At 45.2% G+C, this 13,968-nt stretch overlaps 1 protein-coding gene across 3 annotated transcripts in view; it reads right to left on the bottom strand.

Moving 5' to 3' along the window:
* Igf2bp3 (insulin like growth factor 2 mRNA binding protein 3) overlaps window positions 1–10,418 on the bottom strand; it is a 104,856-nt gene extending 94,438 nt beyond the window's left edge. For 2 of the 3 annotated variants that reach the window (XM_048339689.1, XM_048339691.1), the window contains exons 1-2: window positions 10,010–10,184; window positions 8,775–8,835 (exon numbers count right to left, since the gene is read on the bottom strand). In XM_048339689.1, coding sequence (XP_048195646.1) covers window positions 8,775–8,835; window positions 10,010–10,184 — 236 coding nt within the window. Of the gene's footprint in view, window positions 1–8,774; window positions 8,836–10,009 lie in introns of all 3 variants that reach the window. The other variant, XM_048339688.1, reaches the window with a different exon arrangement.
* Between the last annotated feature and the right edge of the window lie 3,550 nt (window positions 10,419–13,968).

The following is a 13,968-nucleotide window of genomic DNA, read 5'->3' as shown; positions in this document are numbered from 1 at the left end:
GCAGGAAAGTCCATGAGATTCTTATCTCCAGTTAACCGCCAGAAAACTGAAAGTGGGGCTATGACTCAAAGTGCTAGAGCTCTAACCTTGAGCAAAAGAGCTCAGGGACAGCACCCAGGCACTGAGTTCAAGCCCCACAACAAACAACAACAAAAAAAAGTAAATTACTGGTCTATAAAAAAGTGAGGCTCACAGCTTCCAACGAGATATGTTGAAACATGCCAGAGGGTAGGTCAATGATCAGATGACCCAAACAACTCTTGTCCACTGAGCAAAAAGATCTAATCAACTTAAGAGATTCATTTCAAACAGATTATAAATAGAACATGCTCACAGGTTTCTATAAATTAGGAAAACTAACCAAGATCCTACTAATCCTAGAAGAAAGACTATTTTCCAGGTTTTTTTATTTATAACAGAGCTGGAAGACTTAGGGGGGGAGGTGCGCCAGTCCTGGGGCTTGAACTCAAGGAACTCAAAAGACCTAAGGGCCTTGGCACTGTACACCTTAGCTGTTTCACTCAAAGCTGGTGCTCTACCACTTGAGCTATAGCTTCTCCACGTTTTTGGTGGTAAATTTGAGATAAAGAGTTTCATAGACTTTCCTATCCAGGCTGGCCTTGAACCACAATTCTTAGATCTCAGCCTCCTGAGAGGATTACAAACAAAAGCTTCAGAAAGCTAAGAGTTAATAACACTCTTACTCACAAACTTAACCCTCTGTGATCCCCTCCACAGGTGATTATATCTTCCTCCACAGGCTTTCTTCATTGTTCGCTTTTCCTTGGCCAGTGTGTGGGATCATTTTCCCATTCCTTTTTCCTGCAGCCTCAGGTTCAGATCTTTGGTGATCCTGTCCCGTTCCAAGGTTTCAAATGCCACAAACTATAAAGCCTCTGATTCTCCACTTCCTTCCCTTGCGTTACTAACAACTCCAATTAAATTTCTAATAAGTATTACAAACACACCAAAAGCAAAGTTTCCAGGATTGGCAGAATGGTTCAAGTGGTAGAGCATCTACTTTAGCAAGTATGAAATCCTAAGTGCAATCCCCAGCACTGAAAAAAAAAAAGTAAAATAAAAAATTTATTGAATAAGTTCCCAATTTCCATGGAAACATGTGACTGACATATTTTTCCCATTTGCTCCCAAAAATCTTATCATTGTTGACTATTCTTAACCCTTTATCCAATCCATCAGCAAATCCGGTTGGCTATTTCTTACACATGAATGGAGAACGGCCTGGCCACTACTCATTATCTCTAGCTAATGCCATTGCCTCTTCCCAAGACATTACAATGGATCGACTTTGTTTCTATTGCTAAATTCATTTCTGATATTTTATATTCCAAACGTCTTGAAGCCAATACTGCCTTTTCCCAGACAACTTCAGAGACTTTCCCAAATGTATGTTAACATACAAGAAGATAACCAAAATCGGGGCTGGGGATATGGCCTAGTGGCAAGAGTGCCTGCCTCGTATACATGAGGCCCTGGGTTTGATTCCCCAGCACCACATATACAGAAAATGGCCAGAAGTGGCGCTGTGGCTCAAGTGGCAGAGTGCTAGCCTTGAGCAAGAAGAAGCCAGGGACAGTGCTCAGGCCCTGAGTCCAAGCCCCAGGACTGGCCAAAAAAAAAAAAAAAAAAAAAAGAAGATAACCAAAGATAACAACCACCAATTCCTCCCTCTCTGTACAACAACCATGTCACTCCACACCCCCAGAGACAATTTCCACGTTCCTTAAATCTAATCTGGCCGGGTGACTTGTGTTGATCAATGGAATGAGAGAGAAGTAAATGATGTGCCAATCAATTCTAGGTCTATCCTTTAAGAAGACTAGCAGCTTCCACTTTTACTTGGGGTAATCAGTCACTACACCACTGCGCTCTTAAAAAAACAAACAAAAAACCTCAGGCTACCACTGACGAGATGCCATGTGGAGAAAGGCCACAAGGATAAGCACCAAGGACCGGTTATATGAATGAAGCCTTCTAGGACCAGAGAGCCTAGCTTGGTAAATGACCTAAAATGGCGCCATGTAGAACCATGAAAAAGTTCTTATGCCGAGCCACTGTCTGGGGGTAGTTGTGATACAGTAACAGGTAACTGAAATACCGTGATGACAATGGAAATTTTCCCTAGACAATAAGTGGTAACGACAGATGTTGTACTGGATGGAACCCAGCACTCCAGGGCAAGTCTAGCACTGGGAAGACTGAGACAGGAAGATGGTCAGATAGAGGCCAGCCTAGGCTATACAACTAAACCTTCTCCCATTCCCTAGGCCTCTTTTCAGCTTATATTTTCTTCTTTTTTGTTTTTGTTGTTGTTTTTCTGTGCCATTATAGGACTTGAATTCAGGGCCTCATGTTCTCATTAAGCTTGCTGGCCCATGGTTGGCACTCTACCACTTAAGCCGTTCCTGAAATCTGGTTTTTTGCTAATTAGGTTAAATCTCTCAGTTTTCAGACTTTTTTGCCCAAGCTGGCCTTGAAACTTGCTCCTTTAGGTCTCAGCCTCCTCAGTAGCTAGCATTACAATCATGGGCCATAGATACCTGACTTCTACTAGATTGCCCCTAGAATATTTCTGTGTGTTGTAGTTATGCTATTTCCTAGTCAAGTTAAATGGTCTCAGGATAATTCTCAAAAACACATACATTTAATGTATTATGTATCGCCCTTTGGGGAAATGATATTCATGCACAATATTTTAATTGTATTTATTCACAAATATGGAATGACTGCCAAATAGCAACTTCAGACTAAGATAAATTACACCCTCAATTTTCATGGATCATTCAAAACTACGCTTGCCATCAGCCTTCAAGCAAAATCCTGGCAATCTAAGCCAATCTGTAAACAGCACATTAATGGGGTAGAAATCTCAACTATGAGTGCCAACCCTAGCCCTCTGTCTCTGCAACCACACTGCCACCTCCTGTCTTATGACTCTGGAAGCTTGAGTCAGAGACGAGTCGATAAAGGAAACTCAGCTAAAAATAGCACATCTAGCTACCCATCTTTCCGCCTCTCCTTCCTCTCAGACCAAACCAACTGCCAGAGTTACTGAATGGATAATTCATACCTTTCAAAAACTAGTTTGTGCTAGAGAAGCTACAGCATGAATTCTAAGGACAATGATAATGGAGTCACCTCAAAGAGATGAAGGCAGTTCCACCATTTCACTTTAAAACAAAATCTCAATTCCATAGCGATATGTGTATGACACACAAAAGCATTTCAAAACATGGCAAAGATCCTTTTCCACAGGCAAAAACTGAGTTCTATCTACTCAGGAGGCTGAGCTCTGAGGATCACAGTTCAAAGGCAGCCCAGGAAACTCTGTGAGATTCTTTATCTCCAATTAACCACCAAAAGAAAAACAAGGCTGGAAGTAGAGCTGTGGCTCAAGTAGTAGAGCACTAACCTTGAGCACAAAAGCCCAGGGACAGTACCCAAGCCCTGAGTTCAAGTCCCAGAACTGGTGTGCACACACAAACACACGCGCGTGCACACACACATACACACACACTACCATACTCTTTAAGTCAAACTCCTTGAAGAGAAAAAATCCTCCATCTCCTAATTCCAGGGGCATTTTTTAAATCTTAGCTAATAACCTATTTCAAGAGTGGCAAAAATCTCAGGAAAAAAATAAACCCCTTGCTTTATGAGTGTATTACAGCGACAGTTGACCTCAATGGAGAATGTTAGTGATCACATAAATCAAAAGGAAAGCCAGGAACAGAAACCAAATTCTTACTTCTCCCTGGTTCCAGGCACACCATGTCTCCCAACATTTTTCCCTGGGCTCCTAGGAACAGCCCAGCCCACATGATAGAAGCTACTTAGTCACATTCCGTTTCTAAAAATTCTATTAAGGAGCTGGGAATGTGGCTTAGTGGTAGGGTGCTTGCCTAGCATGTATGAAGCCCTGGATTCAATTCCTCAGTACCAAAAAGCCAGAAGTGGTGCTGTTGCTCAAGTGGTAAAGTGCTAAACTTGAGCAAAAGAAGCTCAGGGACAGTGCCCAGGCCCCAGAGAGCAAGCCCCAGGACTGGAACAAAAAGAAAAACAAGAGATCCTTTCAACTATAAAATGAAAATATGAAATCAAGGGAAATCCCTCCAGCAATAACAATGTAAGCAGTCACACATTTTGATCTTAAATTATGCACTCTTCAGATAATCCTGCTTGTAAAGGCAAGAAAGTTTGCTAATATTAAGAACCTGAAGTCTTTGAATATGTGAAAACCTTCCTGACTTATAAAGTTCACCAGTACCACACTGATAAGGAGCAGCCTTGCTATTCAGACCTGTGTTTAAATGTTCAGCATTGAAAATAGCTTCTAATACCCTAAGACTTTGAAGTTAGCCCCACAGTGAGGAGATCATAAGCCCTGGTTAATGGGTATGTTGCTTGGTCAGGACACCATCGTATTCTATACTTAACAGCTATTAAAATGCAACACTAGCTTTTAAATAGCCACTTAAAGGTACATTAAAAACTCCAGTGACTTTTATGATGCTACATTCAGTAGTGGTAAATACAAAATTCTAAGAAATCAAGCTGTTCATTTTACCTTCGTTTTTCAGTGCAACACAACACAAGGACTTTTTTTTTACCAAAGTGCGGTTTAGAAGTTGAAACTCAGAACTAGTTAATATCATTTGATAATGTGACCAAAATGTAGAAAACAAGGATATTTGAGCTCAGGCTGTTTAGAAACACCCTCTTGGAAAGGCATTAACTATGATATTCCACCATTGCTTCTCCTTTATTCAAATGTATTTCCAGCAACATATGATCATAATCATGGCTACCAGCTGAATCTTATGGACCCATTGGATTTAAACAATGGTTAGATTATAAAAATTGAATATTCAAAAAATTTTCAGAATTTGAAAAGGTCATAGAAATTTCTAGAACCACCATCCTCTCAGTCCCCTCCTCCCAAATAGCTTTGCCATTCCCTCACTAGTGCCCCAAAGCTCTCAATTTATCAATAAAAGAACACTGGTGTGATTTACATTAATTACATAGGGGCTCATAGTCCCAACCAGCGACTCTTCTAGAATCAACTAGAATCTTTCAAAATCATTCTTTTCCACATTGACCTTTATCTCAAAAACAAGTCTACATTTTGAAGTCATTGAAAACTTTCAATGTTGTGTCTTTTACACTTAGAAGGCAAAATGCCATACTATCACAGATAAGAGTCCTCTCTTCATTCAGTTGGAGAAGACCTCAAGCTTAGGGCCTTCCTACATTAATCTTCTCCAACTCAAGAGATATGTGAATGCAGAAAAGCCACATTCCTTCCACATTCCCTTGAGACCACGGTAAGGGGGGGAACTAAGCTAGGTCTGAACCAAATTCAACAAAAGCCCTTCCTGAAAGGGTTCCCGCCCAGCTCTCGGCTTGCAGTCAGAGCTACGCTAGCCTCCAAAGTATCTAATCACCTCCCAGGACTGCTCTGGGTTTAGTTAGTGCAAGTCCAGTCATCCATCTCAGAATGCTGCCATAAGCATTCTCCAACACCAGGTTCCCAACATGACTTGCACAGCAGGTATAAAGGTCACTGTTGCCCAAGTGGGTACACTTGCTTCAGAAATCCACAAGGTGACAAGGAGAGATTGAACTAACAATTTAAGGTAAAGACCACTACAAATCCAGCAGGCTGTCTTGACAATCAACTCCTTATCAAAGCAGTCCCCATAATGCCACTCTTTTCTTTCTTTTTTCTTTCCGTGGTGGGGGCAGGGTGGGGTTGAGGACTTATACTTAGGACCTCACAAACTCCACAGGTACTCATAGCTGGCTGGCACTCTACCACTGAGCCATCCATGTCTACAATTCCAGCTTTCTGGCACTCTACCATTGAGCCATCTTCGGACTTTTTGCAGGTTAATTAAATGTAAGAGTCTCACGATCTTTTCTACTCCAGCTGGCTTTGAACTTCAATCCTCAGAGCTCAGCCTCCTGAGTAACTAGGATTATAGGCATGAGCCATTGATAGCCCACAATAGCCAAGGCCAACTCTTAACCTTGCCAGGGAGCTAGGAATATGGCAGCCTAGGGTGCCTTCTTGGCCCTATTCCTGAGCCTATGAAGGTGGTGAAAGCAGTCCAGATTGGAAACTGCACTTTAAATCTAATGTAGATTTTCCAGTAAATTTCTCAGGACAGAGAAAAGAATCTACTTTTGTTTTAAGACACTACAGTCCAAGGAAAGGATTGACAGTACTCAATTGTTCTTCCAATTATAAAAACAAAAGTCTTCAATGTACTCAGTCCTGTTTACTTTGCTAGTAAGATGGTTTTTAAAATCCTAAGCATTGGATTAAATGCTAGTGAAACAATAAGCTTGAAAAGTCAATCTTCACTGTTAATAGGCAAGCACTTAATGAAGTGTTTTTGTTTTGTTTTGTTTTTTGCTAGTCCTGGGGCTTGGACTCAGGGCCCAAGTACTATCCCTGGCTTCTTTTTGCTCAAGGCTAGCACTCTGCCACTTGAGCCACAGCGCCACTTCTGGCCATTTTCTGTATATGTGGTACTGGGGAATTGAACGCAGGGCTTCATGTATAAATAAGCAAGCACTCTAGCCACTAGGCCATATCCCCAGCCCTCTTCACTGTTAATAAACTGAAGATGTTCTCAATAAAAAGCATTTGCTGCTACTGGTAATGGTTATATCTTCTCTGTTTCCCAAATGAACTTCTGTTCATTATAAAGCAACAAATAACTTAGTAGGTTTTAAGCTGGGCAAAAAAAATTAAGAATAAAATAGGGGCTGGGGATGTGGCTTAGTGGTAGAGTGCTTGCCTAGCATGCATGAAGCCCTGAGTTCAATTCCTCAGTACAACATATACAGAAAAAGCCAGAAGTGGTGCTGTGGCTCAAGTGGTAGAGCGCTATCCTTGAGCAAAAAAACATAGGGAGAATGCCCAGGCTCTGAGTTCAAGTCCTTGGACTGGCACAAAAAAAAGAATGAAACACAGTTGTTACTAGACAATGTTTCTAATTTTATAGAGTACACAGGGGGAGAAATTAACCCCAGGTTGGAAAGGAAAGGCAGAGAGTAGTGCAGGTCAATAAATTGACCTAATAGTTCAAGACATTTACTGTTTTAAACTTAGAAACTCACAAATTCTGCATGTCAGTCCTTCACATATGGTGATTTGCTTGCTTTTAATTCAATATTTGATACAAACTAAGGACTAGGAATTTAGCTCAGTGGTAGAATACTTCCATGGCATGCTTGAAGCCAAATGATTCTCAGTACAAAATTTTAAAAGGAACAAACAAAATGATGAAAACTAAGACATTCTGGTTAGATATGAAACTAATTTGAATTACAGAATGTTTCTTTTTCCCCCAAGGTAATCAATTCAGACTATGCCTTTAACTTCACTCTGAGAAGCTATAACTTCCCCCTCAATCTTTAAATTCCTGTGGAACTAAGATCAATTTGTAATTGTATACTTTTCAGTACACGTTATTTCAGAAGCTTAAAAAAAGAGTGCATTCTTCAAAATAAAATAACTTGATCCCTACCAAAAACTTTCAACTAAGACCAAATCAGGTCATTTGAATATATTTCCAATTGTCCAAGCAACATTAAGCACATAAAGAAAAACCCATAAAAATTCAAACGGGGACAGATCGATTTGTAAAAAATACTCTATCTGGAAGAGAGCTCAACTAGAAACAGATAGGCACACAAATGACATTTTTGCTGCCATCTATTTCTGCAGAGCAAACCCTCCAGGACTTCTAGAACACACATTCTCACCAATACTTAACCAGACACACATAACCCTGGTTTGAATTAACTTCAAGGTTATTGTTTGGCCTCGTTGGGAGCCGGGGGATGGGAAGAGGAAGGCAGAAACCCTAACCCCACCTTGCAAAACAACCCGAGTTGCCACTGGGAAAACCAGCACCATCCCAGTTAAGAGTTACAGAGACCTCGAACTGGCCTGGGCTAGGAAAAAAAAAAAAAAAAAGAACCATTTCTCCAAAATACTTCAGTGGCTAGAACAGCCCGAAAACATTTTGTAAAGTGACATACTACATATGCTCTCAGAGAAAAGAAATGCCACTGCTGAAGTAGCACAACTCATCTGGTCTTCACCATAACCATGGTAGTTATTTGCAAGCAAAAATACACCAAGAGGTGGGTGGAGCCGTGGGCAATGGCGGTGTTGGCAGAAACCAGCATAACTTCAGAGTGACTGAAAGGCACTGCTGGCCTGGAGAAACTCAAGAGCTCACTCCCAATACCCTCTGGCGAGTGAACAGGGAAAAGGCAAATTCCTTTCCTCACAGAAGCACCCACAGTATGAACCAACTCCAGACAGGGAAGGGCAGGGTCCAGACAGGAGAAGGGCAGAGTCCACTGCCTGTCCTGAACGTGAAGGGGGGGTGAAGGGGCGGAGAATCCACAGTTTCTTAAATCCCTCAGGCTCCCAAAACCTGCCCTTTGAGGCTTTGATTTCTTCCTGTGGCAACTTGACCACCTCTGCAGCAATCCTGTAGCCATGAGTGCTTCCTAGACAGCCTTTTTATAACCTGGGACAGGGACCACAGGCAAGCCCTCCCAGTCTTCCCCAGAATTCACACACATGCATCACTGAACGCAAATGAAAAGGACGAGCAACCTCACCCTCGTGGCAGCCCCATGAAGTGAAAGAAGTGTTCTCAGCTGTGCTGAGTCTTGCTTCTCGTTAATGGGGGAGGGGGGAGAAGCTAATTAAATAAGCTCACCTTTGCCTTTTGGGGACCGAATGCTCAACTTCTATGGCTTTCCCGTGCAATTCCATTTTACCTGTGGGCATACGAGGAAGGGGTGGTGAGACTGTTGGCCAGATTCAGCAGCTTTCCCTGCCACCGGATCCGCACAGCTTAAGAGGCGACACAAACGGCTTCTGGGGCCCTGGAAGGCTCCCAAGGCCCAGATCCACAGGGGAAGCCAGGCGCGGCGTGGGTGGGAAACTGACTTGCAGACGCGGAGGAGGGGGGCAACTGTCGGTCCACAACGTGGCCAAAATTCTATTTCCCCAACACCGCCTCTCTCGCCCCCTCGAGGGTCACCCCCAACTTCTACAAGGCCCACAGGACACATTCGGAGAGGGGGCGCCCCTGCCCTCCTTGCTGGCCCAAGCCTGAGAAAACTTAGCGATAGGGTTGGAGAGGACACGGGGTGGCAGGAGGGGGTCGGGGACTCACAGAGGAGTCGACGAAAAAGCGAATGGCCTAGGGTGCAGGTCGGCACCGACTGCAAACCAAGAGTCAGGAGTGTTGGGGCGCCCGGATCCCGTCTGCCCATAAAGAAGGCACCAAGCTTGGGGCCCCTAGGGGGGACCCCAGCTCAGATAGCTGTGCCTAGAGCAACCCACCCCCGGTCGCTGTGGAGGCCGCAGCCCCGTGCCCAGGGCCCGCCTCCGCCCACCTGCCCCTTCAGCTCGTCGGACCCGGAGAGGTGGAACCTGGAAAGGAGGCTCACTGCTCCCCTCCAGGCGCAGGCAGGGGAGGTGTGGGGGGCCCCATGCCAGGCACCAGTCCTTGGCCTCCCTAGGCTGCGGGCTTCGAGGAGCTTTCAATTTTCTACAGCTGGGGACATTGGGAGGCCAGCGCCGTAAATAATGGCCAGAGGGCAGCAGGAAGGCCGGGGGTAAGCGCGGGGTTCGCGCTCGGCCCCGAGGCCCGGAGTGCCGCGGCCTGGAGCACGCGCCGGAGCCCGGGTGGGGCAGCCCGGCAGTGCGCCCCGCAGCCCCGCGCCCCCCAGAGCCTGCGCCCGGTCGTTCTTGACAGCGCGTCGGTCCCCCACCGAGCATTCCCGGACAGGGGAACCGAGCCGCGGTCCCGGAGTCGGAGCTGAAGCTGGGCAGAATCCCCGGCCTCACCCCCAGCTCCCCGGCCGCGCCGGGCCTGGGGCCCCGCTGGAGACGCCCCGGCCGGCAGCGCGGGGCTGGGGGGGCGCCGGGTGCGGCCAGGCCCACCTGAAATCGCCTCGATGGCCTTGAGGGCCCAGCTGTCGTCCGGGCAGTCCACGAACGCGTAGCCCGTCTTCACCAGGAAGGGTCCCGACACCGGGATCTTGGCGTCCTTGAAGATACTTTCTAGGTCCGTGGGGGCGGCATTCTCGCTGAGGTTTCCGATATACAGTTTGTTCATTGTGAAGACTGGTTGCTTTTTTTTTTAATTTAAAAAAAACGAGGAAAGGGAAGAAAAAAAACTAAAACCACCCACGGTGATGGATGGATCCAAAGGGTTTTGTTCCCTCGTCTTCTCGCCTTTAAAACACACAAACACTAAGAACCAAACACCAGAACGACGGGGCAGAAAAAAAAAAAATCAGATCTGAGGGTTCTTGTGTTCGCTCTCCTCGGTATAGAAAGAAAAAGAGAAAAGAAAAGAAAAGAAAGAAAGAAACCTAGCTACAAACCCAACGCTTCAACGAGTCTTCCTAACTCTGGGGAGGAGGAGGCGGGATTAGCGAGAGAAAAGAGGAGGAGGAGGAGGAGGAGGGGGGAAAACTACTTTTTGTCTCTTCCTCCCCAGCCCCTTGGCATCAGCCAGCGGACTGTGAAAACATCACACTACGTGAAGCAGGCGCCGCCTCCCCATAAAAACCCCCGACGGGTGACTGGCAGGAGGGAGGGGACGCGGGTGGGGGAGAGGGAGGAAGGCGCAGGGGGCGGAAAAAATCCGCTCTGAGTGTCCGGCTTTTTGAATGAGCCACGTGTTCAAACTACAAATCAACCTCTCACGTGAGGAATCCCTGCGCCTCAATTAGAGTGGGTTTCGGAGGAAAAAGAAAAAAAAAAAAAAGCCAGAGGAAGAGGGGGAGGGGAAACGAGATTGGGCGAGGGACCCTGAGAAGGGGGAGGAGGAAGAAAAGAAGAAAAAAATGCTAAAGCAGCCGCAGCCGGGGTACCGAAGGGAAAGCGGAGCGGGGAGCTAATTGTCACCACCCGAGTTTAGAAATGGTTATCGGGGCTGGGCGGATTCGTGCAGGAAGGAGGATTCGTGAAGGAGGATTCGAATACTGATTTTTTTTTTATGTTTAATGAGGAAAAAGCTAGGAGACCTAAGTAGGCAATTCCTCTTCTTTAGTTACTGCTATTTTCATCATTCGATTCTTTTTTTTTTTGATAGGAAATTAACAAAAGCAACGAGTCACAATCTCCAACTCGCTTGGTGGCTTTGATGACAAGGGAAGTCTAGCCCCGGTAAAGCGACGAGCACGTTTCCAAGGCTGGCAGGGACGGAAACGCGGTGCGGGGCTGAGGGGCGGGCAGACGCGCCCCACCCTCAGCACCCTCCACCGCCCCCGATCTCCCGGGGAAAAGGGGGGTGTGCCCGGGACCCAGCGATGGGGGAGGGGAGCCCGCGGCGTCCTGGGCGGGTGTCTGGGCGACACCTCCTCCGCCTCGCCTGCGCTCGCCGTGGCTCGGGGCTTCGCGTTTGCCATTGGTTGCTGGATTCAGAAAAGGCTCTGGGATAAATGAGGCCGGGGGCGGGCTCGGCCACCGGTGGGGGAGGGGAGCGCAGGGGCGGAGGTTTCTGGGGTGGGGATGGGGAAGTCGGGGGCCTGGGCCAGCTCTGGAGAGGAGTCAAAATGGGAAAAGTCGGTACTTAAAGGGAAACCCTCTCTTCCTGTGGTTGGGGGGGCGGGGGGAGGGCTTGGGTAGGCTGATACTTTTATTTAAATAAAATTTAGTTGGAGAACTTGGGACTCAAACAGGAACAGCGCTGCGCGTTAGCCCTAGGTGCTATTTCCACTTGTAAAACTGTTCGGAGTCCCCTCTGCCCGCATTTAGGCCGGCAAGCCATTCATAATTTCCCCTGTATGTAACGAGTACAATGGTCGGGGTGGTGGGGGAGGTCTGGGCCCGGAGGAGCCTTCCTAGGACAACAAAATCGGAACTGGGGACCAGGAATACGGAAATGCAGGCGTGCTGGGGTTCTTGTGAAAATCTCCCACTGTGGTTTAAAGGGTTGTGTGTTCCATTCAAAGGCTTTGTGCCAGACACTTGAAGAATATTTGTAACGGGTATTTCATGAAACAGATAAAAAGTGCTAATGTTTAGCAAGTGAATCAAAGTCTACATGCCATGGAAATCTAAACAAGAATCTTGTATATACTAGTAGGCAAATGAATGGAGAAAATACTGATTTACACTGGAAATTCGTAATTAACAATTGACACTGCTTCTCTTCGTCAAAACTGCAGCGCTTAAAAAGTTATTTTCCAATGTAAAGATGAATGGAAGATTATTTTCTCAGCGTTGAAAGTATTGCAAGATCTAAAGAGTATTTGCATTTTGTTTTTTAAAAACACGTAGAATCTTATGTTAAGTAACCGGAAGGTGTCAGAACATCCATTTTAAATGCAAGTGTTCTTTCTACAGGTTTCCCCCCCTCTTCCCTGCCAGGCAAATCCAACTTCCTGAAAGTAAACACACTTTCACAATATTTTCATAGACGTTTAACTTAAGAAATGTTTTTACTTTTGAGACTGGGGGGGAGGACAAACGTGACCTGTGTCACAGAGTTAAAAACTGTTTATAAATAATCTGGAATGAACATTTTGGAATTGAAATTTCTCTTTATAACTCTTTAAGTGCTTATTTATCACTATATAAAGGGGAGAGCATTCTTTCCTCTGGCTTCTATAGAATTCAGAATGTAAGAATAAAATTTCGTGAATTTTTTTCAAGTACCTGTTGCATGTGATCAAAAAGTATTTTGGGAAATATGTTTTTATTCATAACATTTGCTTTTATAGATCACCTCAAATGTTGTACTGTTGATCACTTAACTTAATTTTTCATAACTTTTGTGTGTTGTTTGCTTCCAAGGTAGATTTTCTGGATTGACTATGTGCTTTCACTAAAACTGGTACCTATTGAAATAACTGCTTTTAAGACATGGGATAAATACTTATTTTCGATAAATACTAGCCTGTGATTTAATCATCAAAAAAAATCTAACCGCTGGAATTTAAAACAAGTGTGTGTGTGCTTAAAGAATATGTTGCTGTGACTCTTGTGAATTTAATCCGTGTCTTATTGTAACAAACTGGATACTCTGTCTAGGACCTTAAAAACATACACAAGTAACATAAGCTGAGACATCAAAAAGCAAAGTGATAAAAGTGTATCCATTTGCAATCTACTAAACCACAGAGGGCTAAGCATATACTCAGTGAAAGATTTAGGGGGGAAAAGTACTTGTTTACTAGTACAAAGATAAATCTGGTGCAAAAATACCAGGTGAGTTTTCAACAACGAATAAAGTCAATGTAACTTTTAAGTCTTTTACGAATAAAGTCAATGTAACCTTTAAGTCTTTTATAAATCTCACAAATTAACTATAAATGGGCTCCCCCAAGTTCTCCCAGAAACAGTTGTAGCTAATTGTTGTTAATTCCACGAAGGATTCCCGCCCATCTGTTTACTTTTAAAGAGCTGCCTCTCCTCAACTGCTGACCTGAGAAAAGTAACGAATGTTTCCTGTGGGTCACTGTGATCTTTAAGGGAGGAAAAAGCATATCTACAAAGTCGGTTGTCGTAGCTGTACCCACCAGTTGTGAGCAAAGGCTGGGTGGGCCGCCGGAGACCTTGCTCGCGGGTGGGCAGACAATGCTCGCTGCATCGCCAAAGGCTCAGGAGACATTTCTGCCCACTCGTGCGCTCTCCTAGACGCTGATCTGTTTAAAACAGAGTGAGCGGCGATAATCCGGCTCTTGGGTCTCTCCAGAACCTGACATTTATTTAAAATAAAATATGGTGCCCAAGGAGATGAAGATGGGGCTGTTTTATTTCCTTTTTCCTCTGGCTCTGCCCGGGGTGGGGGGGGGGGAGAGGGCGGGATCCTCGCCCTCTAGGTTAAGGTTTTTGGTGGGCCGCCAGCCCACCTCGGAGGGCCTCGATCCTCCTGGACCGCCCGCTCT

This window comes from Perognathus longimembris, chromosome 2 (genome assembly GCF_023159225.1).
Source record: "Perognathus longimembris pacificus isolate PPM17 chromosome 2, ASM2315922v1, whole genome shotgun sequence".
NCBI lineage: Eukaryota > Metazoa > Chordata > Mammalia > Rodentia > Heteromyidae > Perognathus > Perognathus longimembris.
The sequence above is the reverse complement of the archived record's forward strand: the minus strand, read 5'-3'. Positions and strand labels throughout refer to the sequence as shown.